The sequence below is a fragment of the Theropithecus gelada genome, chromosome X (genome assembly GCF_003255815.1).
Source record: "Theropithecus gelada isolate Dixy chromosome X, Tgel_1.0, whole genome shotgun sequence".
Lineage (NCBI taxonomy): Eukaryota > Metazoa > Chordata > Mammalia > Primates > Cercopithecidae > Theropithecus > Theropithecus gelada.
Window position 1 is genome coordinate 6,044,748 of NC_037689.1, and position 26,290 is coordinate 6,071,037.

A 26,290-nucleotide genomic window follows, 5' to 3' on the forward strand; every position below is an offset into this window, starting at 1 on the left:
TTGTGCTACAGTACTCCAGCCTGGGCAACAGATCAAGACCCTGTCTCAAAAAAACCCAAAACATTTTTTGGGGTAGAGATGGGGTCTCGCTATGTCACCCAGGCTGGTCTTGAACTCCTGGTTTCAAGCGATCCTCCCACCTTGGCCTCCCTAAGTGTTGGGATTACAGGCATGTGCCACCTTGCCTGGCTGGGCAAGATATTTGACAAAGACTGTCTCCTTTGACCAAAACCTTAGTCAGGCTCCTTCATGTACTCTGCTTGACTAGGCCTGACCTGTCCCTGTAAGGGTCCTTACAAGGACTCTCTCTATCCTTATTGAATCTAGTTTGAGCAAGATTGCTAGGTCAATTTAGGGGAAATTTCCCACCCTTGGTGTCTGACTACCCTGGATTCTTATCATCCTGGCCTGCCTTCAACAATAATCCTATCAAGTCAGTTTAGCCAGAAACCCCTTGTCCTAGATGTTTCCTCTTAGTAATTTCTCATCCACTGACCCTACCCTGCTCCTTGGTTAGAAATCTCCACTTGTCATTGTTGGACTTACAGTTGAGTCCAATCTTTCTCCCACTGCAAGACCCCATTGCAGTGGTCTGCATACCTGTCACCATGGCCTTGAATAAAGCCTGGCTCTACCATCTTTAACAAGTGTCATGAATAACATATTTCTTTAAAAATATGTAACCTTTCTTTGCCTCAGATTCCTCCCTCACAGGGTCATTTGGAAGACTGAAATAGTGTGAGAGCAGGTGCTTAGGAAATGAGTTTCAATCTTGACCTCTACTGGGTCTCTCTTATCTATACTCTTCCTCAGAGCAGTTTCACTTGTGTTCAAAACAGTGCAGACTCTGGAGCCAGACTGCCTGAGTTTGAAGTCCTGCTTTGCTTCTGACTAGTTGTGAGACCTCGGGAAGTGGCTTAACTTTTCAGTACTCACTTTCTTCATCTGTAAAACGAGGAAGATGGTAAAGCCTACCTCATAGGGTTGTTGTGAGGATTAAGAGTAAATATGGCCGGGCGCGGCAGCTCAGCCCTCTAATCCCAGCACTTTCGGAGGCCAAGGTGGGAGGATCAGAAGGTCAGGAGATCGACTGGCCAACATGGTGAAACCCCGTCTCTACTAAAAATATAAAAACTAGCCGGGTGTAGTGGCACATGCCTGTAATCCCAGCTACTCGGGAGGCTGAGGCAGGAGAATCGCTTGAACCCGGGAGGCGGAGGTTGCAGTGAGCTGAGATCCTGCCACTACACTCCAGCCTGGCAACAGAGTGGGACTCCGTCTCAAAAAACAAAACAAAACAAAAAAGAGTTAATATGGGCCGGGTGCAGTGCCTCATGCCTGTAATCCCAGCACTTTGGGAGGCCGAGGCAGGTGAATCACCTGAGGTCAGGAGTTTGAGACCAGCCTGGCCAACATGATAAAACCCTGCCTCTACTAAAAATACAAAAATTGACTGGGCACAGTGGCTCACACCTGTAATCCCAGCACTTTGGGAGGCCGAGAGGGGTGGATCACCTGAGGTCAGGAGTCCGAGACCAGCTTGGTCAACATGGCGAAACCCCATCTCTACTAAAAAAAAAACAAAAAAAAAAAAAAAAAAATTAGCCAGGTTTGGTGGCACGCACCTGCAACTCCAGCTACTTGGGAGGCTGAGGCAGGAGAATTGCTTGAACCCAGGAAGCAGAGGTTGCAGTGAACTGAGATCATGCCACTGTGCTCCAGCCTGGGTGACAGAGTGAGACTCTGTCTCAAAAAAATAAAATAAAAGAAAAGAATAAATAAATAAATAAGTAAATAAGAGTTAATATGCTCACAACAGATCCTGAGACATGGTATGTGAGTTAAACAGTACCACTGGGTATGAATGTTTCTCATTCATAAGAACCATTAGGTTTTAAGGTCCTTGAAGCCTCTTCAACTTCACATCTGCAGAAGGAGCAGCCAGAGGCTCCCTTTCCTTTCCTTACATGGGTCTGGGGTCAAGGTCATTAACTCAATCTCCCACTGTCTTAACTTCCTGAATGGTGGTCTGGAGTTATTCTTCTGGGTGCTTGCCAAAGCCCATCTGCGGGTCTTCCTCGGTCTCAGTGGTAGATGAGGAAGCAGTGGTTTCCCCAGGCCAGAGACATCTCCACAGCAGGTCCCTCAACTCCACCCTGCCCAATGGGCCCTCCTTTTCGACTCAGAGGCCCCCAGAATGTGGGGTGGGCCTTTGGAGCTGACTGAAGGACTCCAAGGGGATGGGGTAGGGCGTGGTTACCGTCCAAATTTAGCCTTTAGTCAGGGAAGGGGGTGGTGGGGGAGTGGATGGTTTGGGGACGACTGGACCTCAGACTGGGTCCCTTGTAAGGATGTGAGGGCAGGCTCAAGAGGGGTTTCCTCCGAGCCAAACACATTCACTCCCCTCCGTCTTCTGGTTTTTAGTCCCCGCCAGGGGACCACACAGGTGAGTCCAGGCGAAAGGAGCAACCACAACTGCCAGGCCACCTCTACTCCGCGCCAAACGAAACCGCCCCAGGGGCGCCGCACGTTACCGCCCTCTGTGACCTGTCGCTGTCACACACCGAGTGAGTGTGAGAAGACGAGACCTCGAGACCTCGGGAGAAGGAGGGCGACAGCGGGCACCAACATACACAAGTCCTTCATCCACAGCTCCTAACAGCCACCCGCTATGGGCCGGGCCTCCGGCCTCCCAACTGCCAGCTCCACTGGAGACACTCCAGTCGCACTGGGAGCGCCGTGTGAGCAAGACACGCATGCGCGGGCAGTACCTCCACTGGCGAGCCGTCTGACCCCGCTGGGGACCTGGCAGGGGTGGGGAGCGCATGCGCAGATGCCGCGCACCGCTCCCAAAACACTGGGTATGGGTGGCAGCTAGACTCTGGACCTGTGGATCTCGGTGCCCGCTGTCGCCCTCCTTCTTCTCCCGGGTCTCATCTTCTTACGCTCACTCGGTCAGGTCTATAGTATAGCCTGGTACTGGAGTCTTAGTGTTAAGTCCTTCCGTTTAATCAGCAGTCCCTCTAATATAGAAAATGAATGAGTGAATAGCAAACATGGTAAATCTAAGGTGACTTTGCTTAAAGCGGGTGAGGCCAGTACATCGCCACCCTACCCTTGGTTCCGGAGCAGGCGTCTTCTCTTCCTCACCTGGAAGTGGCGGAAAAAAAAGAACTTGTCTTCTGCCCGTGCCCGATCAGGGGCTCCCCACTGCACCCCACACCCACGCCTTTGGGACAGTCTCACATGGCGAAAGTGGCCTAGGGTGGAGGGCACGGCACTAAGCACGACCGTGACTACTGACTGACCGCTTTTTATAGCCCAGGCACCTTGGAGACATGATTCGTTTCGGATAAGTCAAGTATTCATATTCCCACTTCACAGTGGAGGAAATTGAGGCTGACCCCAAAGCTGCCCCTTTAGTGGGTGCGCGATCAAGACTTATCACATAAACTGCCTTTAAGGGATGGCACCACCACCCCGCGGGTCCCCTACTTCTGGTTGTTGCCCAGGGGTTTCACTGGCAGCTGCAGCCCCGCCCGGCTGACTCATCTTCCCCAATGCCATTTAATTCTGTTCCAAGTCTTTCCTAACTCGACCTTGGCAGGCGCGGAGCGGAAGGGATTATTGTCCTCCCGATTTGGGGCTGGGGGAGTTGGAAAACTAGTCTAACTCCTGGGCTGGAGAGCTAGGAAGCCCAAGAGGGCCAAGCCCTGGGTGTCTGCCTCTGACGACAAGCAGGGTGGAGGCCCTCGGTTAGCAGGATGGATGGTGAGGAGTCTGGGAAGGAGAAGAATGGCTCAGCGCGGCTTGCCTGAGCCTCCCTCCTCCCAGTACCCAGCCCCTGCTGGCGGCGGCTGTCACTCCTCGCTGTGGTGCCAGCTGGCTCCCGCTTCCTCGCCTTCATTCCTACCTGCTTGCTCTCCTGCCTTCCTTCGGGCTTTTCACATCCTCTTCTTTTCCTCTCTTGCTCCCCTCCTGTTTGCCTTTCTCGACTTTCATATCGCCAGAAGATGGTCGTCTCCCTCCCGTTTCTCCCCACTCCGAATAAAAAACAGAAAACCCAACTGGTCCTATACTGGCTTCCCTAAGTCTACAGATGACTCCTGGCTTTCTAGCTCACCTGCCTGGGGGGATGTGTAAACCATGAGGTGATTTTTCCAAGACTGTGAAGGGAAGGTGGATACAAGCGGAACTGACACTGTATACTGATCACAACACTTACTGATTCCACCGGAAGATACAGGTTTATTGCTGTGTCACACATATGCATTCATTCACTCAGCAAACACTGCCATCTGTTCTATGCCAGCCTCTCTGTGTTGCATAGCAAGGATACAGAGATCAGAATAGATCCCCAGTCTCTCAGGTGGGTAAGTGTTGGTTCAGAGCTGTGGGACCCTCAGAAGGGGCATCTCACCATCCTGGGGGTTATCTGTGGGGTAGGATTGCCACATTTAGCAAATAAAAATACAGGGTGCCCACAAGTCTGAATTTCAGATAAATAACAAATAGTTTTACAATATAAGCATGTCCCAAAGATTGCATGGGATTACTTACACGAAAAAATTATTCGGCCGGGCGCAGTGGCTCATACCTGTAATCCCAGTACTTTGGGAGGCCGAGGTGGGTGGATCATCTGAGGTCAACAGTTCGAGACCAGCCTGACCAACATGATGAAACTCTGTTTCTACTAAAAATACAAAAATTAGCCGAGTGTGGTGGTGGGCACCTGTAGTCCCAGCTACTAGGAAGGCTGAGGCAGGAGAATTGCTTGAATCCAGGAGGAGAAGGTTGCAGTGAGCTGAGATCATGCCACTGCACTCCAGCCTGAGTGACAGAGCGGGATTCTGTCTCAAAAAAAAAAAAAAAAAAATTCATCGTTTATCTGAAATTCAAATTTAATTACTGAGCATCCTATACCTCATCTGGCAACACTACTGTGGGGGTATCAAGTAGTGTGTTGTTACTGGAAAGTATCATGTTATAGAGGCCAAAGTTAGCCAGCAGCCATTGGATTATGGAAAGCCTTAAAAGTGAGGAGGTGGGGGCCGGGCGTGGTGGCTCACGCCTGTAATTTCAGCACTTTGGGAGGCCGAGGTGGGCAGATCACTTGAGGTCAGGAGTTCGAAACCAGCCTGGCCAACATGGTGAAACCCTGTCTCTACTAAATTTACAAAAATTAGCCGGGTGTGGTCGTGGGCGCCTGTAGTCCCAGCTACTCCAGAGGCTGAGGTATGAGAATCGCTTGAACCCTGGAGGTGGAGGCTGCAGTGAGTGGAGATTTTGCCACTGCACTCCAGCCTGGATGACAGGGGAAGACTCCCCCCCCGCCAAAAAAAAAAAAAAAAAAAAAAAAAAAAGTGAAGAGGGGGCACTAAAGGAGTTTGAAAGCAAGCGATAACAATAAAAATTGGGTTTTAGGAAGAGGCTTCTGCTGGTTTCTTGGATGATCCTTTTAAGAGCAACAACAGTGGAGTCTGACCAGTTGCAATTGTACAGGCAAGAGATTTTGGATGGTGATAATAGGAAAGTAGGAGGGAGGTGCCAGATTCAAAAAGTATGTAGGAGTTAAATCAGCAGGACTTGGCAGTTGCTTAGATGGGGTGAAGAGGGTGTGAGTCCCAGGATCTGGCTTGGGTATCTAGGAAGTTAGTACGGCAACCAATTGAGATACAGCAGTTTTAGGGGGCAATGATTGAGTTTAATTTAGGACATCTGGTGTAGAAGGCCAGCAAATTATTTGCTATATGATTCTGAAGTTCAGTGGAGAAGATGAGCTCAAAGTAGAGACTGGGAAGTCCTCAGCAGAGAGGGAGTATTGAAACCAGGAGGTGGATAAGCTCCCCAGAGAGGGGGCAGAAGAAAAAGAACCCAGGGAGGAGACAAAAGACTTTGACACTAAGAGAGATCAGATTTTCATTATTATGGTTGTTGCATATCTCTCAAAATAACATCACTATTTCAAAAATCATGGTCATCACTAGACCTGTTGATAGAGCTTGCTATTTAATGTGTCAATAAAGAAGCACATATATTAACTACATTACAAATGCGTTTCTTATTATTTTGAAAATTGTACCCCAATATAATTGGTTTCTTTTGTAATCCTACTTATAAGACTCATGCATCAGGGGAGTATGAGAAACCAGGAGAGTCAGGCTTCCTGGAAGCCAAGTGGGAGTTTCTAGGAAGAGCGAGTGATGAATATGTCAAATGCAGCTAGAAAGGTCTGATTACACAAGGCCTGAAAAGTGGCAGTTGATTTAGGCAACAGTAAAGTCATCATAACCTGAGGCTGTCATCCTTCAGGCTCATTCAGACATCAGCCCCATTTATTCAAGTAGCAAACACTCAGCCAACATGCGTCCTCAGCATCCTCTCAAACGCTCGCCACAGTAATTTTCATGTCCCCTGCAGTCCTTCAGCGTTTAAACCAATCATTCAGATTGTGCCCCTGTTCACTCAGAAATGACAGGCTCTGTATAATCATCACTTGGGGTTCTTTTTTTCCCCTCACATAAATGACGATGTAATTGAGATTCTTTATATTTGTCAATGTCACCTCAGAGCCAGCTGGAACCAGTGCAGCTCTGTCTTTGCAGAGGTAACAGCAGGTGTCCACAAGAGTTAAATGGGTTATCTTGTGGTTTTCATCTCCCAGGAGTGAAGACCACCCAGGAGTAAAGACCACCTTTGTTTTTCTCTGTTCCCTGGAAGGGCTAATTTGACACAATGCTGCGTGTTGCTTGTTCTGGTGTCCTTGTTGGGCCCCTTTGCGCACCTCTGGCCCTCAGGTTCGCATGAGATATGCATCCAAACTGTTGAGTATGTGCATGTAAAGGTTGACATCACTTTATTCCCTATTTGTGTGTGTGTGTGTGTGTGTGTGTGTGTGTGTGTGTGTGTGTGGAGACAGGGTCTTGCTATTTGCCCAGGCTGGTCTCAAACTCCTGGGCTCAAGACATCCTCCTGCTTCAGCCTCCCAAAATGTTAGGATTACAGGTGTAAACCACTGCACTCAGCCCCTATTCCCTATTTTCTAATGGTTTTGAGACAGAGGTGCATGCAATCAAGAGAGAGGATGCTCAATGGCAGAAATCCCCAAGAAAGTGGGAGGGGCTGGGACACAAAACCCAGTGGAAGGGTGAGCCCTAAACAGGACTTCTCTGAGACCCGAGGAAAGGATGGTGTGGGTGGGAGACAATTTTGGAGGTGGCAAGAGAGAAGTATTCACTCATGGCTTCCATTTGCTCTAAAAACAGTTATTTTAATTGTGCAGCCCTCAGAACCAAAAGAAGTTCAGAGAGCTCTCTCTAAACACAGTTCTTAACCCACAATCCAAAGACCCCTGAGGAGTCAGTGAATAGAATTCAAAGAGCCCATGGACTTGGATAGAGGGGAAATTGCATCATTATTTTCACTATTGCTAACAGAAATATAGCATATCTTTCTAGGGGATGTGGGTAACAAACTGCAGTAATACTAGCATCTGTGACTTTGACACTAAGAGAGATCAGATTTTCATTATTATGGTTGTTGCATATCTCTCAAAATAACATCACTATTTCAAAAATCATGGTCGTCACTAGACCTGTTGATAGAGCTTGCTATTTAATGTGTTAATAAAGAAGCACGTATATTAACTACATTACAGATGTGTTTCTCATTATTTTGAAAACTGTACCCCAATATGATTGGTTTCTTTTGTAATCCTACTTATAAGACTCATGCATTATTCTGGGAAGGGTTTCCTCAGACTTCGCCTGCCACAGGTGTCCATAGCATAGAAAAGGATGAGAAACTCTGCTCTGAAGAGTAACCATAGCTAACATTTATATAGCTCTTGCTAAAGACCAAGCACTGTTCCAATACCTTTTTAAATATATAGTTGTTAACTCATTTATTCCTAACAACTCTACGAATAGTCATTTGATTATACTCAGTTTACAGAAGAGGAAACTGAGGCACATCTGTTAAGTAACTTATCCAGGGTCGTTCGGCTAGTAAATAATAGAGCTGAGGCTGGGTGCGATGGCTCATGCCTGTAATCCCAGCACTTTGGGAGGCCGAGGCAGGGCGGATCACCTGAGGTCAGGAGATCGAGACCAGACTGGCCAACATGGTAAAATACCGTCTCTATTAAAAATACAAAAATTAGCCGGGGGTGGTGGTCCATGCCTGTAATCTCAGCTACTCTGGAGGCTGAGGCAGGAGAATCGCTTGAACCCGGGAGGTGGAGGTTGCAGTGAGCCAAGATGCGCCACTGCACTCCAGCCTGGGCAGCAGAGTGAGACTACATCTCAAAAAAATAAATAAATAAATAAATAAATAAATAAATAAATAAATAAATAAAAGTGGTAGAGGGGAAGAGATCCAAGACAACTTGAGAACATGGTCAGAGAGAGAAAAGATGGTGTGTAGATGCTGGGGAGGGCAGGAGGTTATTCCAGGGAATGACAAGTGCAATAATGTGGCCTGGACGTGTGGTTAGAGAGGAGGTGAAGGCTTCCGGAGTTGGGCAGGTGAAAGAATCATGAAACTGGGCCTGGAAATTCTTCCAAGGTTAATTCATTAATTCATTTATTTAACACATTTGTTTTAAGTGTCTTCTACACGCCAAGCAGTGTTCTTGGCATTGGGTGAACCAGCTGAACAAGCCCCTGGTGCCATGGGGCTTACCTTCCAGCAGGGGGAGAACTACACAAACAAGGCCAGGTTAGAGGAGCGTGCAGGCTCACAAGCCTGTAGGCACAATCCTGCAATGCCAAAAGTTCTGAAAGCATAAGGTTGTTTTTTCATACTTTGGAGCCCAAACTCAATAGGTGACAAAACCTGACCTGCAGTAGTGTGAGGCTATTTATAGTCTTTATTCACACTTGGTGTGAATTTTCATATCTTTCACTTCAGAAATATTAATGTTTCATTACCATGCTCCAGGCCTTTCTCAATAAATATATAATATAGACTATATAAAGAGTTATGTTTGACTAGCTTTTTTAAAGAGTTATGTAATATCAGTTACATGTCTTCCTTTCTCAAACTGAAAAAAACTCTGAATTCCACAGCACATCTGGCCCTAAGGCTGGAAAATGGATTATGGATATGCAAGTGCTATGAAGAGAATTCAAATATGCAATGGGATAGTGTCTAGGTGGCTACAGTTTGAATATTTAGGGAGGACCCCTCTGGGAAGGTGATATTTAAGCTTAGTTCTGAATGAAAAAAAAAATAAAGGCAGTCATACAAAGATCAGGGGAGAGCATTCCAAGCAGAGGGAGCAGCTAATGCAAAGATGAACACAAAGGAGGCCACTGTGGCTACAGCATATTAGGCTGGATGAAGAGTGCTATAAATTGATGGAAGTACTTCATGTAGATAGGAAAATTGCGAGTCCGGTGTGCTAAACCCTTTGGTAAATACTGCATAGTGATTATGAGTGTGGTGGCTGTCAACAACTAGAAGGCCTGGAGGGGAATCTTCCTGGGTGAGAAAGCAGGTGGGGGGAGATATTTCAGATAGAGAAAACATAAAGCAGTTATGAGGCTGAAATGGTAGGCTAAGATTTATGGCCTCAAGACCTTGGTTTGAGGAAAAGTATAGAAGGAAGACAGATTAGATATCTGGGGCTCAAGACTCTAATGACATAGCTTCTGGTAGCTGGCTGAAAGATGTTCTAGGATGACCAAGACCTGGGTCTTAAATAATAGTCTCCGGTTGAAGTCCAATCTGCAGTGTGTGATCTGGGCTTTTGGACTTAAAATAAATTAGACAACGATAGAGGACAGTAGCAACGCCTGAACTGATGAAAGATGTTTTTGCCTCTTTAGGTTTGTGCTTCTCAGCAGCTGTCCTAGAATGTCTGTCTCCAAGCGTCTCTCTTAGCGGCTCTCCACATTCATCTCTCTGTGATCCTATCTGGCATCTCTCTTCCTATCTATCTCGGCCTCAACATATTTCTCTTTACATGGCTCTCTCTCTGTAACTCAGATTCCTCATCTTTGGATCTCCTTGTCTGAATGTCCCAGAATCTGGTTCCGTCCATTCGTCTGTGTCTGTACTGTAATTCTCTTTCTCCAACTGGACTGTGCCCTCCTGGAAGGCATGAATCTTTTATTATTCCTCTGGGTATCTCAGGTGCCCCGCACACAGTCTAGCATATAGGAGTCTCAAATACATTCATACTCGAAGGCAGGCTTTTTCAGAGGAGAAAGGCACCCGTTCTCAATATCCACCCCTCTTCCCCCACGCGGAGCGGGCCACTTGCCAAAAGGTCACCTAGAGAGTAGGGCGAGGGGTGTTGTGGTATTGTACTGCTGCTATTGGTCTCTTTCCCCAGCTGAAATAACTCTCTGGGGATACCTTAGCAGGAGGAATTCGCCCTCTGACCAAGGTACTAAGGTACCAGGCCACGCCCCCACGTCTCACGCGGCAGCGGCAGACGCTCCGCTCCATCGCAACCGCCCCTTCCGCCGCTTCGCCTCGGCCAATCAGCGAGCGCCTGCGCCCCCATCCGGTGGAGTGGCCGGCGACAAGATGGCAGCAGCGTGTCGGAGCGTGAAGGTAGGTTCTTTGCCTCTGTTGCTTGCCCTCCTTTACGGGCCGGGTCAGCGCGGCCGTGAAACTAGGAGAAAGAGATCGGTTTCGGGGGAAAGGGTCATGCTTATGTAGGCCTGGTATTGTGGTCGTTGGGCCCAGGAGGTGAAAGTAAACACTCCGCGGCTCATCTGTATGTCTGTCTGTCTATCTATCTATCTATCTATCTATCTATCTATCTATCTATCTATCTATTTAGGGTCACGGGACGGGCTGTCTGGGGATGAGATTCCCCCTGCCCCCGAGGTCCCAACGGTGAGGAGAAGCGGCACACCTGGTTTACCCGCAGGGGTGACCACTACCGCTCCCCTCCCCCCTTCTCCTCAGAAGGCTGGAGAACAGGCAGGTGACAGCGTGGGGATGGTCTGGTCAATGTAACAGCTGACCCTGACCGTGTCGCTTTTGACAGGGCCTGGTGGCGGTAATAACCGGAGGAGCCTCGGGCCTGGGCCTGGTCACGGCGGAGCGACTGGTGGGGCAGGGAGCCTCCGCTGTGCTTCTGGACCTGCCCAACTCGGGTGGGGAGGCCCAGGCCAAGAAGTTAGGAAACAACTGCGTTTTCGCCCCAGCCGACGTAAGTGGGGTCACCTCTCCTCTCCCAGGGTGTGCATGAGGTCACCAATACCGGCCTGGGAACCTGTGGGGGTCCCTCCCATAAGGGTCTCCTCTGTGGGGCCGGTGGACCCATCTCCTTGTCTCTTTTGGCCTGAGCCTTCAAGCACTGTGAGACCACCTGTGATAAGGATTCTCTAAAGCTGGGATTCACAACAATGGGGATGGGGATTGGACATAACAATCTCCTGGAGGAGTTATGTATGATTTGAAAATGCATATTGTGCCTTGTAATTTTATATTTACAAAGTCAAAAAACTTGTTTTCATGAAACAAACTACAGAAAGTAAAACTTGATGAAGCATCTTAGCAGGTAAGGATACAAAAAAGCTAGTTTATCTTCCTATCAATAATTCTCACAACAGGGTTATTTTTTATTTTTATTTTTGAGATGGAGTCTCGCTGTGTCGCCCAGGCTAGAATGCAGTGGCACAATCTCAGCTCCTTGCAACCTCCACCTTCTGAGTTCAAGCGATTTTCCTGCCTCAACCTCCCAAGTAGCTGGGATTACAGGCACCCGCCACCACGCCCAGCTAAGTTTTTTTTGTATTTTTAGAAGAGATGGGGTTTCACCATGTTGGCCAGGCTGGTCTTGAACTGCTGATCTCAGGTGATCTGCCTGCCTTGGCATCCCAAAGTACTGGGATTACAGGTGTGAGCCACTGCACACGGCCTCACAACAGGGTTGTATTAGTGCTCTGATCCACAGCAATTAAGAATCTTCAGGAGCATGTGAATTTATCAAGAGGGTATTGATTTGAAAAATGTTTTGCAACATTGCTCTACATTACCTAACATTTTCACCTTTGACCTACTCTCTCAATTTTTTTTTTTTTTTTTTTTTGAGACAGAGTCTCACTGTTGCCCAGGCTGGAGTGCAATGGCACGATCTCGGCTCACTGCAACCTCTGCCTCCTGGGTTCAAGCAATTCTTCTGCCTCAGCCTTCCAAGTAGCTGGGATTACAGGCATGTGTCACTATGCCGGCTAATTTTGTATTTTTAGTAGAGACGGGGTTTCACCACATTGGCCAGGCTGGTCTCAAACTCCTGATCTCAAGTGATCCACCCGCCTTGGCCTCCCAGTGCTGAGATTACAGGCATGAGCCACTGCACCCAGCCTATCTCTCAAGTTTTACAACCTTTTCTCTTGGCCTATCCCTTCTCACAAATCTCTTCTCACCCAAGTACTGGGCATGCCCTGCCCTCCCTCACGTTTAGTGGTGAGAGTGTGTGCTGGGAGATGAATACCTTCTCCACTTCTCCCTTTGAAGGTGACCTCTGAGAAGGATGTGCAAACAGCTCTGGCTCTAGCAAAAGAAAAGTTTGGCCGTGTGGATGTAGCTGTCAACTGTGCAGGCATCGCGGTGGCTATCAAGACATACAACTTAAAGAAGAACCAGGCCCATACCTTGGAAGACTTCCAGCGAGTTCTTAATGTAAGGCCTTGGAAGTTCTCCAGGGATAGTGGGAGTAAGAGGTGTCTGGCTGTGGAGGACCCCAAAGTTTTTAGGGGACAAAGGCTTCTTCTGCCTCAGGTCCTATACTATGTCTCTACCTGTCCTACAGGTGAATCTCATGGGCACCTTCAATGTGATCCGCCTGGTGGCTGGTGAGATGGGCCAGAATGAACCAGACCAGGGAGGCCAACGTGGGGTCATCATCAACACCGCCAGTGTGGCTGCCTTCGAGGGTCAGGTGTGTGGGCAGGGGCAAGACTTATGCCTCCTAAGTGACTTGTTGGGGCCCTCCCACCTATGACCTCTATTCTTTCTCCAGGTTGGACAAGCTGCGTACTCTGCTTCCAAGGGGGGAATAGTGGGCATGACACTGCCCATTGCTCGGGATCTGGCTCCCATAGGCATCCGGGTGATGACCATTGCTCCAGGTAGACATATCCCCTCTCTCCATCACACCTGGGATTGGGTGGGATCCATGGACAGTTGAGAGGAGAAGGTATTCACCACCTAAGCAACAGCAGCCTTTTATCTTTGGGCCCCAGGGAAGCACCAAGAAGTAGGGCTAAAGTGAGGAAGAACGAGGTAAATATGAAAGCAAGGGTGAGTCTCTGAATTTGGCTATGTTGTTTAGGTCTGTTTGGGACCCCACTGCTGACCAGCCTCCCAGAGAAAGTGCGCAACTTCTTGGCCAGCCAAGTGCCCTTCCCTAGCCGACTGGGTGACCCTGCTGAGTATGCTCACCTGGTACAGGCCATCATCGAGAACCCATTCCTCAATGGAGAGGTCATCCGGCTGGATGGGGCCATTCGTATGCAGCCTTGAAGGGAGAAGGCAGAGAAAACACACGCTCCTCTGCCCTTCCTTCCCCTGGGGTACTACTCTCCAGCTTGGGAGGAAGCCTAGTAGCCATTTTGTAACTGCCTACCAGTTGTCCTCTGTGCCTAATAAAGTCTCTTTTTCTTATAGAGTGTAGGCAGTGTTGTGTGCTAGGGGGCCTGGCATGGGGAAGAAATGTGAAGGCTGTGACAAGGTTGGATGCTCAGAGCTCCAGGGTGGGGTGGGAAAGGCAATACCTTCATAATACTTTTTGTGTCCTGTTACAACACGTGGACTTGATTTTGAGTGAAGAACTTTATTACCTAGGTTAGAAGGTGGGAGTATGCAGCATTTTTCTCTTTGACTCCTAACCGCCTGTGAGCTTGATGGAGGAGAAGGAAGAGATAAACATCTTGAACTTAGCGGCTGCTGGTGTTAAACTGCCGGTGATACTGGGCTGTAGGTTGATTGGTATAGATTACTGAATTCAGGTAATCCTGCCTGTGAAAGAAGTCCAGAGATCTCAGCTGACATGCTTTCCCTCTCTCCCTGGTTCCTCACCATCCCTCTTCTCCCTCCCTTGGCATTTATCTCCACCACCACCACCTAGAACTCACTGGGCTTTTTGCTCATTAGCCAGCTGCTGGTTGAAGGAGCCTAGACCCCTTTGAAATACAGCACACAATTCCCTCTCCTGCTCTTCTAGCTCCAGCAATGCCTGGGCTGAACTCATGGTCTGGCGTTTCCATTCAGTATCCAGTGTTTTCTCAGCCTGACGGTGAGCTTCCTTCTTAGAGCGTTGTACTTCCTGCTCTTTCCTGATGGCAGCTCGCTGCTCTGGAGTCATGCCCTTCCAACAATAGGGCAGGACCCGGTGGGGAGCCGTACGGTGTTGGGCGACCTGGGGGTTTTCAGTCAGTAGGTCACTTGTGCTCTGGTGCCGGATCTCCGCAAGGTTGGCCTTCTGTTCACGCTGACGCTCACAGCGCTGACGCCCAGCCTGCACAGCTGCCTGGTGGAGCCCCCAAATGCAAACATTTGGGTGCCCAACCTCAGGGAACTCTGTCACAGGGGAGGGGAGAACATGGCCCTACTCCTCCATCTCAAGGAAAGAAAGAACACATACTACATGGCCTTTCAATGCCCCTAACGTATGTGTTGGGGATAATGGGCAGGGAACTTCTCTGCCTTCAGGAAACCTTTAGACTGAGAAGCGGAGGATGAGAGGGCAATGTTCTGTTCTCAAGTCATCCTGCTTCTGGAGGTGGGGAGAGGTGACTTGTACCCTAAGAGGGGCCTTTGGTGAAAGGGGAGTACTCAGATGAGAGGGCTGATGCTGATTCAAGAGGGGATGTAAGAGGAAGAATGTGGCTAAGGTTCGCCAGGACTTTGTTCAGCAGTTGGGGAGAGCCCAGGGTACTGGATGGCTCAGGCCATACCTGCGCTTTGTTGGCGTTGGCCATGGCACACATCATGGCCGCACGACAGGACTCCTCCAGCCTGGCCAGATGGGTGGCCTGCGCGTCCATGGCGAGGCGCAGCTGGTTACTGAGCGCATCTACACAGAGAAATATGGCTGGGGTACTGTACTGGCTTGCTCCATTCCTGTTTCACTCATCCAGCCATTTGTTCAGCAAGTTTTGTGTTTGTGTGTGTACGAATGTTTAGGAGGGGGGTAGTGTCTGAGTTGTAGGGATGTGGAAGGAACTACTTCCACATCCCTTGGCTAGGAACAGCCAAGGTGCAGCAACAAGGATTTCTCAAGTGCATAACTAAAAGATGCCTCCAATGGACCTGGGTCCCAATGTCAGCTCTGTTGCTTCTGAGCTGTGTGATTTTGGGTAAATCATTTCATATCTCTGAATCTCAGTCTAAGGGCCATGTGTTGGGTTCTAATGATACCATTGAATTAAATCCTATCCTCAGATAACTCCCTGATCAAACTAGATAGACCACAATCTGGCAAGAGCAATGGCAGGGATGTACACAGGGTATTAAGAGGATTTTGGGTGGTGGAAAAGAGGAAGGTTTCCAGGAAGAGGTGATCCTTGAAATACATTTTGTATACAGGCTAAAAGAGCAAAGGGCATTCCAGGCTGAGGGCATGGCATGAGCAAAGGTACTGACAATTTGTTTCTGCTTCAGCCACACTGAGCTCCTTGCTGTTCCTAAGACCTGTCAGACACTGTATGGGAGATGGGTAGACATGAAAGAGATGGTTCATCTTCAGTAGTCTGACATTTTAGGGAGAAGACAGATATTAAACAAATACTTTAACAATTAGCTACAACTAAAATAAATAGTCCAACAGAACAGAGTGCTGTAACAGGGTTGATGTGAAGGGTGAACAGTGCAAGCAGATTAAGACATGGTCCTTGCCCTTGAAGGGCTTCTTCTAATGGAAGAAAAGGATGTGGCCACAGATAATATCATAATAGTAGCTACTCTAGGTGTTATAGATTATTCTCATTTTAAAGATGAAGAAACTGAAGCACAGAAGGGAAAATTCATTTGCCCAAACCAGCTAGTAAGCGGCAGAGCCATTAGATCTGTCTGCAGTGCGCTGCCTCCAGGTAATAGAGTGCCAAACTAATCAAGAACAATGCTACACTGTCAGTTACTGAAGGAAGTCAGGGAGGTTGGGGTCTGCACAACCTAACATTTCAGCACCAACCCTATGGATAATTGGACCTCCCCACACAGTTCTGGTCCCCTGGGTGCTGTACTCAGCTTAGGACAGATCCCCACTAGGCCTCAGGTCTCGGAGTCTGGAGGGTCGGGCTGCTTACCTGCACAATTCTCATCAACCTTGGCTTGCTGTTGCTCCTGCTGCTGCCTTTCCAAGTTGTACCTGAACTGCCCCTGCTGCATTCTCAGCCGTGTGGCCCTGTCTAGGTCTTCCCCAGAGAAGTACTGCAGGCTGGCTGGACCAGGATAGGTATTACTGTAACTAAGATAGGTTGGAAGCCCCTTCCAGACTTGGTCTGGATCCCAAAGACTAAATTCACGCCCGTTCTTGAGCTGCTGCTTCTGCTCCCGAAACTCCTGGACTTTCTTGGCCAGCCGACGTGTTCGATCTGCCTCTTCCTTCTCTAACATCTGGACTACCACATCATACTGCACCTGGCTGGTACCTGGGGGTGGTGAGCAAGGATATGGAGAAGATACCCCAGGAGGGACAGAGTCCACTTAGCATGGCCTCTACTCTCAAGGTCCATCCGGTTTGTCCCACCACCCCAGGGCCTCAGGCCACACTCAGAGGCAGAACTGCCCTACCTCAGCCCAGTCGAGCTCTTTCTTTACACCCTCGTCTGGCCCCTGGCTTTGGGCTTTTACCATAAGCTGCCTCCTTGCTTCTTTCTGCTGCTTCCCGACGCTTTCGGTCTCCCACCTGGTTGTTCAGGGCCTGGACATCCACCTGATCCCAAAGAAAGGAGCACAGAGTAGGGGCCCAGCAGGGGGCCTTCAATGTCCTACCACAAACTTCTTAGAACTTACCTGTTTCAGAATCCGCCTGTAGCTCCCCAGTACCTACTGGATAAAGTTCTAGCTCCTGAGCATGGTTTGCAAGCCTCTCCATGGTCTAGCCTCTGCTTCCTTCTCTGGCCTCGTCTCTTAGTACCCTCTTCCCCTGTCCCACCTTACCCTTCTGAGCTGTGCTTACAGTTCCCTGAATATCTTAGGCTGTTTTGAACCAATAGCCTTTGCTCAAGCTGCTCCCTCCACTTGAAACATTTTCCTCCCCTCTTTACACAAATCCCAATTCGTCCTTCAAGACCAGCTCAGCCTTCACCTTCCTGACCCCTCAGGCAGGTTCTACTCCCATAGAATCTAGAACCCACTGTCTACATTATATTGAAGTTCGCCTCTCTGTATTCTCTCCTCCACCAGACTGTGAGCCCTTTCAGGGCCTTAGCCATTTCTGTATCCCCACTGCCCAACACAGTGCTAGGCACAGAACAGGCCCCGAGGAAATGCTTGTCAGCTTGTCAGCTGGATCTCAATCAGACCGCTAATACTGTAGCCAACTTCTTAAGGCAGGCACTATGAACTGGTTTTCAAAGCTGCCACTGTGTGTTAATACCCACCTGACTTCCTTCAGCCTCATTTTACAGAAAAGGAGCCTGGGGCTCAGAGAAGATAGGTGATTTATCCAAAGCTACACACACAACAGTCAGCAGACCTGGCCTTAAATAGTTACGGGGTCTTTTCCAGAATACCATGCTGCATCCCCCCTCTATCCACTCACCTAACAATCTTTTGTTTCTTAAACTATCAATATTTTCTCTTTATTTTGATTATAATTCATTTATCACATTTCAAAATCATACAAAAAGGAATACAGTTTAGTGAGGAGTAAGTGTCCCTTCCATCTCTGTCTCTCAGCCTGGTTAACAGTTTCTTAACATAGCCTTGCAGAGATAGTTTAGGTATATGCAGTAATTTTGAGACAGGGTCTCACTCTGCTGCTCAGGCTGGAGTGCAACGTTGTGATCTCGGCTCACTGCAACCTCCTCCTCCTGGATTCAAGTGATTCTTGTGCCTCAGCCTCCCAAGTAGCTGGGATTACAGGCATGCACCACCACGCCCAGCTAATTTTTGTATTTTCAGTAGATACAGGGTTTCACCATGTTGGCCAGGCTGGTCTCAAACTCCTGACCTCATGTGATCTGCTTGCCTCAGCCTCCCAAAGTGCTGGGATTACAGGTGTGAGCCACTGCACCCGGACTCCAAATATTCTTTTTTTTTTTTTTGAGACGGAGTCTCGCTCTGTCGCCCAGGCTGGAGTGCAGTGGCGCGATCTCGGCTCACTGCAAGCTCCACCTCCCGGGTTCACGCCATTCTCCCGCCTCAGCCTCCGAGTAGCTGGGACTACAGGCGCCCGCCACCACGCCCGGCTAGTTTTTTTTTTGTATTTTTTAGTAGAGACGGGGTTTCACCATGTTAGTCAGGATGGTCTCGATCTCCTGACCTCGTGATCCACCCGCCTCGGCCTCCCAAAGTGCTGGGATTACAGGCTTGAGCCACCGCGCCCGGCCTAGGACTCCAAATATTCTTTAGGCCTCTTTTAGCTCCATGTTGCCTGTCCCAAGAACCAGGTCACATGGCCCAGAGCTGACTGGAGAAGGGTCAGCCGTCTCCCCTAGTCTCTTCCCCTGCACTGACCCATCCTTCTTCCCAAGCTCTTTCCAGGCCTGTAGGGGTGGGTGCCTTCTCTCCCTTTCCTTCCTTTCCCACCTTAGGGGCCTGCTTGAATCAGGGGAAGGGCTATCATGGGCACTGCCACACATTCCTCTCCAGGTGTAAGAGTGAGGTGGCCCTGATCCCGAGCAACAGTCCCTACTACCCACTCACCCCTATGACTCGGTTCCGCACATTGAAGAATCGGTTTTGTCGCTCTTTTTCTCGATTTCTTCTGGCCTCGATGGCTGCTGCTTCCTTGGTATCTGTTGACTGGTTTATGTTATACATCTGGAGCAAAAGGGAGGTGGAATGGCCCATCAGTGCCAACCACCATCTTTGACTACACGCCACCCCCATTCCTTTCTCCCTATAATATTTCAGCAGTTATTGATTCCTACTGATTTTACTTCCTGATATATTTCATATCTGTGCCCCCCATCTCTGCTGTCACCAGCTTAATTCAGGCCTCACAATCTGGTGTCAGGAAATATCTCAGGAGCCTCACTGGGCTCTCTTGCTCCAACGTTACCCTCTCTGCACTGGATTTCTCTACACTGGCTACCAGAGTGATCTTTGGGAAGCAAATCTGACCATGGCACTCCTCAGCATAAAGCTTTTGAAAGCACCTTTAAAGCAAATGGCTCCCCAGTGCTTATAAGGCCCAACCCCTTTGCCAGATTTATAAGGTTCTTCATGATCTGACCCCTGCTCACCTTTCTAAGCCTCAAACACATCTACAACACTCCTTTTTCATTATACTGTACTCAGTTTTCCTTATTTCAGTTAAGTGGCACCACCATTCACCAAGTTGCTCAGGCCAAATCTAGGAGAGATCCTTTAATCCTTCATTTCCCTCACTTCCTCTTCTTTCAAAATAACCCTGGTCCAAGCCACCATCGCCACCTTCCTGAATAACCACAACTGTCTCCATGTTGGTATTCCAGCTTCCTCTACTGACTCCTATAGCCCAATCACAGAAACCAGAAGCAGCTTTCTTTTCTGAAATATATGTCCCCCTCTTTTTTTTTTTATTTATTACTTTTGTTACTTATTTTCTGGTCAAATGAACGGCTAGAAAGCTTAAATTTGCCTGTGTTCTTTCATATTTTGGGAAGCTCACTTTTGGCATGTAACCCAGCCAAAGCTGCAGTCAAAAAAACTTTAGCAAACATGAATCTGATCATGTCTCTCACCTGCTTAAATCCTCTACTAGCTTCCCACTGTACTTAGAATCAGATCCAAACTCCTTACGGTGGGCTTTCAAGATCTAGTTCCTGCACACCTCTCCAATTTGTCTCAAACCACCGTCCCCCTTGCTTACAGTGCTCCAGGCACACTGATCAAGTCCTCCAACACAGTAACTGTTCCCACCCCAGGGCCTTTGTATGTGCTGTTCCTTTGTTTGGAGCATGATTCTTTAATTCCTCCTATAGCTATTTGGATCTTTTTGGGGTGTGGGTGTGTGTGTGTGTGTGTGTGTGTTCCATTTTGTAACTGAAGTAGTTGATACATACAGGAGAACATATATAACCCATATATGTAAGTTAGGATGCATGATAACATAGAAATCCATGAACTAACTCCCCAGCTAAGAAACAGAACATTATTGATACCACTGAAGTGTCCTGAGTCTCTTCCCCCTCATCCTTACTCCAAGAGCATTCCACATACTATCCAAAACGTGTTACCATTCCCTCTCTCTCTCACTGTGTTGCCCAGGCTGGTCTTGAACTCCTGGGCTCAAGTGTTCCTCCTGCTTCAGCATCCTAAAGGGCTGAGATTACAGGTGTGAGCCACCTGTAATGCCCGGCCTGACAAGAACATTTTTGATGGAGTTCTGGGGATGAAACTCTGATTGAGGTGGGCTCAAGAGAGACTAGGACTGCAGGACAAACAACTCAGCTAATTTTTTTTTTCCAAGAGAAAAAGACAGAAGGACCTATAAATTTTAAGATTTATATATACAGGGTGGAAGTTTCTCTAGTATATACCTAGGAGTGGAAGTGCTGGATCATAGGGTATATGCATATTTAACTTTACAAGATACTGCTAAAGTTGTTTTTCAAGGAGATTGTAATTTACACTTTCACAATAGTGTATAAAAATTCTAGTCATTACACATTGTCACCAACACTTGGTATACCAGACTTTTACATTTTTGCCAATTTGTGGGTACAAAATTATAATTACTTGTTTTAATTGGAATTTTCCTTAATAAAGTTCTTTTCATGTGGTTTTTTTTTTTTTTTTGACCATTTTTATTTACTTCTCTTTGGAGTGCCCATTCATATCTGTTCATTTAAAAAAAAATCAGGTTGTCCTTTTTTTTTTTTGAGAGTGTCTCACTCTGTTGCCCAGGCTGGAATGCAGTGGCATGATCTTAGCTTGCTGCAATCTCCGCCTCCTGGGCTCAAGTGATCCTCCCACCTCACCCTCCCGAGTAGCTGGGACTACAGGTGTGACTAATTTTTGTATTTTTTGTAGAGACAGGGTTTCTCTATATTACCCAGGCTGGTCTTGAACTCCTGGGCTCAAACAATCCTCCCATCTCAGCCTCCCCAGTTGTTGAGATTACAGGTGTGACCACCATGCCCAGCCAGGTTTTCCTTTTAAAATTAATTGTAGGAGTTCCTTTAATATTCTACACATTAATAATTTCTTTGTTTAAAAGTGGGAAATATCTTCTCCAAATTTGTGACTTGTTTTTTCAATTGATTTTTTTTTTTTTTTTGAGACAGAGTCTTGCTCTGTTGTCCAGGTCGCAGTGGTGCAATTTCGGCTCACTGCAGCCTCTGCCTCTTGGGTTCAAGTGATTCTCCTGCCTCAGCCTCCTGAGTAGCTGGGACTACAGGCGCACACCACCACACCCAGCTAATTTTTGTATTTTTAGTAGAGATGGAGTTTCACCATGTTGGTCAGGCTGGTTTCGAACTCCTGACCTCAAGTGATCTGCCTGCCTCAGCCTCCCAAAGTGTGGGATTATAGGTGTGAGCCACCGCCCTGGCTTTCACTTGATTTTTAAGGTAATAATTGATACATACAAAGCAATGTGGTTAATATACATGTAGGTTCTGAAGCACATTAACAAAATGAACACCTGTGGACTCTACACAAATCTTGGAAAATAGAACATTATCAATATTTTAGAAGCTTTCTGTATGCACTTACCACATCTTTTCACTTTCTTTATGGTGAATTCGAATGTAGTCATACTTACCCATCTTTCCTTTGAGCTTAGTAGTATTAAGAAATCCCTCCCTATCCGGAGGTCATAAAGATATTCTCCTATATTTCTAAAGTTTTGCCTTTCTCATTTAATTTTTTTTTTTTTTTTTTGAGATGGAGTCTCACTCTGTCGCCCAGGGTGGAGTGCAGTGGCGCAATTTCAGCTCACTGCAACCTCCGCCTCCCAGGTTCAAGCGATTCTCCTGCCTCAGCCTCCCAAGTAGCTGGGACTACAGGCACCCACCACCACGCCCGGCTAATTTTTGTACTTTTAGTAGAGACAGGGTTTCACCATGTTGGCCAGGCTGGTCTCAAACTCCTGACCCGCCCGCCTTGGCCTCCCAAAGTGCTGGGATTATAGGCATGAGCCACCACGCCCAGCCTTATTTAATTTTTTATTTTTTAGGCAGAGTCTCGCTCTGTCACCCAGGCTGGAGTGCAATGGTGTGATCTCCGCTCACTGCAAGCTCCACCTCCCAGGTTCACACCATTCTCCTGCCTCAGCCTCCCGAGTAGCTGGGACTACAGGCGCCCGCCACTACGCCCAGCTAATTTTTTGTATTTTTAGTAGAGACGGGGTTTCACCATGTTAGCCAGGATAATCTCCGTCTCCTGATATAGTGATCCGCCCGCCTCGGCCTCCCAAAGTGCTGGGATTACAGGCGTGAGCCACCGTGCCAGGTCCCATTTAATTTTAATATAGATGGGGTCTCACTATATTGCCCAAGCTATTCTTGAACTCAAGAAATTCTCCTGCCTCGACCTCCCAAAGTGCTGGTATTACAGGCATGAGCCACTGTGCCCGGCCTCATTTAGGTTTTTAATCCACTTGGAATAGCATTTTGTGTATGGTGTGAGATAAGAATCCAATTTAATTTTCCCAAGTGCCATCTCATCTTTTTTAATTCAAAAATGTATTTTATTTTTGGCCGGGCACGGTGGCTCACGCCTCAGCACTTTGGGAGGCCAAGGCAGGTGGATCATGAGGTCAGGAGTTCAAGACCAGCCTGGCCAACATGGTGAAACCCTGTCTATACTAAAAATACAAAAAAATTAGCCGGCGTGGTGGCAGGCGCCTGTAATCTTAGCTACCTGGGAGGTTGAGGCAGAGAATAAAATGTTATTTTGGTTTTAGATGGGGTCTCTCTCTGTTGCCCAGGATGGAGTGTAGTGGTGCAATCATGGCTCACTGCAGCCTCGAACTCCTGGGCTCAAAGGATCTTCCTGCCCCAGCCTCCTGAGTAGCTGGACTACAGGTGTGTGCCACCATGCCTGGCTAATTTTTAAAATTTTTTTGTAGAGATGGGGTTTTGCTATGTTACCCAGGGCTCACCATCTCATCTTTTAAAAGGGAACAGTATTTCCCCATGGATTACATGAGATTGCTTTCCTTTAGCCATTTTATCCCCTCAGCCTGATTGTTTCTCCCAACTGAACTTCATTTATGGCTCCCCTACTAGATTCCATCTACCAAGCTTCCTCCCTTTATTTATTTTTGAGACAGGGTATTGCTCTGTCACCTAGGCTGGAGTGAAGTGGTGCAGACACCACTCACTACAGCCTCAGCCTTCCAGGCTCAAGTGATCCTCCTGCTTCGGCCTCCTGGGTAACCACAGGTGAGAGCTGCCACACCCAGCTAATTTTTAAATTTTTAGTAGAGATAGGGTCTCACTATGTTGCCCAGGCTGGTCTTGAACTGCTGGTCTCAAGTGATCCTCCTGCCTTGGCCTGCCTCCCTCACGATGGGATTACAGGTGTCAGCCACCATACCCAGCCACTTCCTCACTTTCCTGGACTTGTCCTAAGTCTTTAGGACTCTTTCTAGCCTTCGGACATAATTTAATAGTTAAAGGAATAATTATGGCAACCACCAGATCCTTTCCGTGTTTAAGTCTGAGAATGGCACCAACTTACCTACTGTTTCCACCTGCCACCACAGTATAAGGTCACTGAAGGGGAAGATTCAGCAGACATTTTAAGCTTCTTGGATTGCTAAGGCCCCTGCCTTATTAATGATAGAGAGCAGAGAGGGAAGAGAGGTAAGGTGGCATAGTGGTATAGAGCTGTGGCAATGGGATGGGGGAGAGGCATGGAGGGAGAGGTAGGTGGAGGTGGAGAGCACCGGCTTAGGGACCCTGACTCCTGGGGGTTCACACAAAATACCTTTCTTAGTAAGGAATCCCGATTTTGAAGCTCTTATGTTGGCTCTGCATGCAACTTTGTTCTTGGCTTACGGCGGCAGTTTCTGAACTCTGCTTGGTAGAACAGGAGGGAGGTAGCGGATAGGGGTAGTATCTCAGGCCATAGCCTTCCCCAGCCTGTATCCCTGTTGCCTGGGAATAGCCTCAGCCCCATTCACACCCCATCCGCCTTGGCATCCTGTCCCGCCTCCAATCCCACCCCACCATTAGCAAAGTCTGAGCTCACCTAACACTGAATCCTCCCGTTGGCCCCTCCTTCTCGTCCAGCCCTCCGCTCCCCCCGGGTCCTTCCAATTCCCGCCCCTGTCCTTGTCCTAGCCGTGAAGGCTGGCCAGGCTAAACCCACAGCCGAGCTCCCACCTTCCTCTTGCCCTGAGGGGCATAATCCTGCTGTGACTTCTGTCTCAGCAAGCGTGAGCTCAGGTCTCCCCCGCCTCCTTGAACCTCAAGGGCTGCTCTGACTCCGCCCAGCACCAACTCCTCCGAGGACCTGGTCCACAGGAGCAAGTGTTTGTTGTTGCCATGCAACAAGAAAGGGGGGCGGAGGCACCACGCCAGTCGTCAGCTCGCTCCTCGTATACGCAACATCAATCCCCGCCCCTGGTCCCACTCCTGCCGGAAGCCGAAAATCCCGTTAGGCCTGGAGGTATTCTCGCGACATTTGCCGGCCGCCCGGCTTGCACTGCGGTGTTTCCCGCGCGGGCTACCTCGGTTCCCGGGCGTACGGCGCGGCCTGTCCTACCGCCGCCGGCGCCGCGGCCGTCATGGGGTTCCTGAAACTGATTGAGATCGAGAACTTTAAGTCGTACAAGGGTCGACAGATTATCGGACCATTTCAGAGGTTCACCGCCATCATTGGACCCAATGGCTCTGGTGAGATAAACCTGGCTGCGGCCCTGCGCACGTCCCGGCCTGGACCCCTTATCCGGTTCCGGAGTAGTACAACCCAGCCCATGTAACCTGAAACGTCGCGGACCCTTACGGGTTCCTTGCCCCTCCAGAGGGGGTTCTGCTCGAACCCACTCTCCCCACGCGGCTGCTCTAACTGGAACCCCTTCCAGGTGTCACTTGCCTCTTCCTGCGCGGCCCCCGCCCCGGCCGAGTGGTACGGGCCGAGCTGCCAGTTACCCCGCCTACTTCCCCCTCCCGCCAAAGTAGGCGCGTCTGGAGCCAGCTTCCCGCCAGCTGCCAGTCCCCCGCCTCGCGGCTCCCCGCCGCGCCGCCCGGAGCCGGCTTCCCAGACTTATTTGACCCCCTCCGGAAAATGTGGGGACGCTGGTAGCTCTCCCGTAGCCTTCGGTCCCAAACGGTGCACTTCTGTTTCAGCCCAGCGTCTCCTCTCGCCTCGCATTGGTACACTCCAACTCTTTCCTTTCTACTCTTCTCCGGAGGCGGCAGTTTTGTATTTCAGACCCAGCCCTCCAGACTTTAGAGTGCTTGAGGTCTCGATCCCCACCCCCAACCGCTATGTCAGAGGTAGTTGCCTCGAACTCGCCCCTTTCTTACCACCGAAACCGTCAAAAGCCGAAATTGATTTACCAAATTTGTTGAATGCTTTTTGTTTATCAGGAGTTATTCCATTGCAAGTTGTGGAAACAGCGGAAGATAGAATAAACCAACTCCATGCTCACAGGGAACTTATATTCCAGAGGGGAAAGAAGATAAGGAGAAAATAAGATGGTTTTAGGCTGTCATAAGTGCTATACAGGAAATGAGACCGGTGGATGTGATAAAGTGACTTGGGTGGTGTCTTTAGAAAGGGTGGTCAGGTAAAGCCTCTAGTTTATATCTTAACTTCCCAACTCTAAACGATATACCGTGGATTCCTCTCACCTCAGATGTGGTTCTTTTGGAATCCTGCTGTATTCTTCCACCCCAGAGATGTTCTAACTGAATCATATCCTAGCCTAAGAGGCTGCCCTTGCTGAAGTAGCACATACGGAGTGCCTTTCCTGGAGACCGAGTGTCTCAACAATGGCACTATTGACGTTTCCAGTGAGATAATCCTTTGCTGTGGGATGTGCCCTGTGCATTCATTGTAGGATGTTTAACATCATCCTTGGCGTCTACCTGCTAGATGACAGTAGCACCCCTACTCCCCAGGCATGACAATCAAAACTGTCTCCAGACATTGCCAGACGTCACAGGGGGTGGGTGTGACTCCCCCAAACACCCAACTTGTTGTGAGAACCACTGGC

The 26,290-nt window shown here is 48.6% G+C and overlaps 3 protein-coding genes across 8 annotated transcripts in view; 2 read left to right on the top strand and 1 right to left on the bottom strand.

Moving 5' to 3' along the window:
• Positions 1-10,500: 10,500 nt before the first annotated feature.
• On the top strand, positions 10,501-13,633 carry HSD17B10 (hydroxysteroid 17-beta dehydrogenase 10). Of its 2 annotated transcripts, none has more exons than XM_025373369.1 (6): positions 10,501-10,563; positions 11,006-11,170; positions 12,481-12,645; positions 12,776-12,904; positions 12,986-13,094; positions 13,298-13,633. In XM_025373369.1, exons 1-6 carry the CDS (start codon positions 10,537-10,539, stop codon positions 13,486-13,488), a joined length of 786 nt encoding a protein of 261 aa, XP_025229154.1. In that variant the 5' UTR covers positions 10,501-10,536; the 3' UTR covers positions 13,489-13,633. The 2 variants fall into 2 exon arrangements, with proteins under 2 accessions (XP_025229154.1, XP_025229155.1); XM_025373370.1 differs by having other exon boundaries at positions 12,986-13,067; positions 13,298-13,631.
• A 140-nt stretch (positions 13,634-13,773) lies between these two features.
• Positions 13,774-24,601, bottom strand: RIBC1 (RIB43A domain with coiled-coils 1). 4 transcript variants are annotated; one of them, XM_025372611.1, is made up of 9 exons: positions 24,453-24,571; positions 24,055-24,143; positions 23,806-23,896; positions 18,838-18,954; positions 16,819-16,900; positions 16,272-16,616; positions 14,922-15,040; positions 14,100-14,494; positions 13,779-13,983 (listed from the first exon to the last, which is right to left on the bottom strand). In XM_025372611.1, the coding sequence occupies exons 4-9, from the start codon at positions 18,952-18,954 to the stop codon at positions 13,902-13,904; spliced, it is 1,140 nt and encodes a 379-aa protein (XP_025228396.1). In that variant the 5' UTR covers positions 23,806-23,896; positions 24,055-24,143; positions 24,453-24,571; the 3' UTR covers positions 13,779-13,901. The 4 variants fall into 4 exon arrangements, with proteins under 4 accessions (XP_025228397.1, XP_025228396.1, XP_025228395.1 ...); XM_025372610.1 differs by lacking the exon at positions 23,806-23,896 and having other exon boundaries at positions 24,453-24,601; XM_025372612.1 differs by lacking the exons at positions 16,272-16,616; positions 23,806-23,896 and having other exon boundaries at positions 13,774-14,494; positions 24,453-24,601.
• Positions 24,602-24,733: 132 nt separating this feature from the next.
• Positions 24,734-26,290, top strand: part of SMC1A (structural maintenance of chromosomes 1A) — a 46,282-nt gene continuing 44,725 nt past the window's right edge. The window contains exons 1-2 of one of the 2 annotated variants that reach the window (XM_025372608.1): positions 24,769-24,965; positions 25,419-25,568. In XM_025372608.1, coding sequence (XP_025228393.1) covers positions 24,857-24,965; positions 25,419-25,568 — 259 coding nt within the window. In that variant the 5' untranslated portion in view covers positions 24,769-24,856. Of the gene's footprint in view, positions 24,966-25,418; positions 25,569-26,290 lie in introns of both variants that reach the window. The other variant, XM_025372609.1, reaches the window with a different exon arrangement.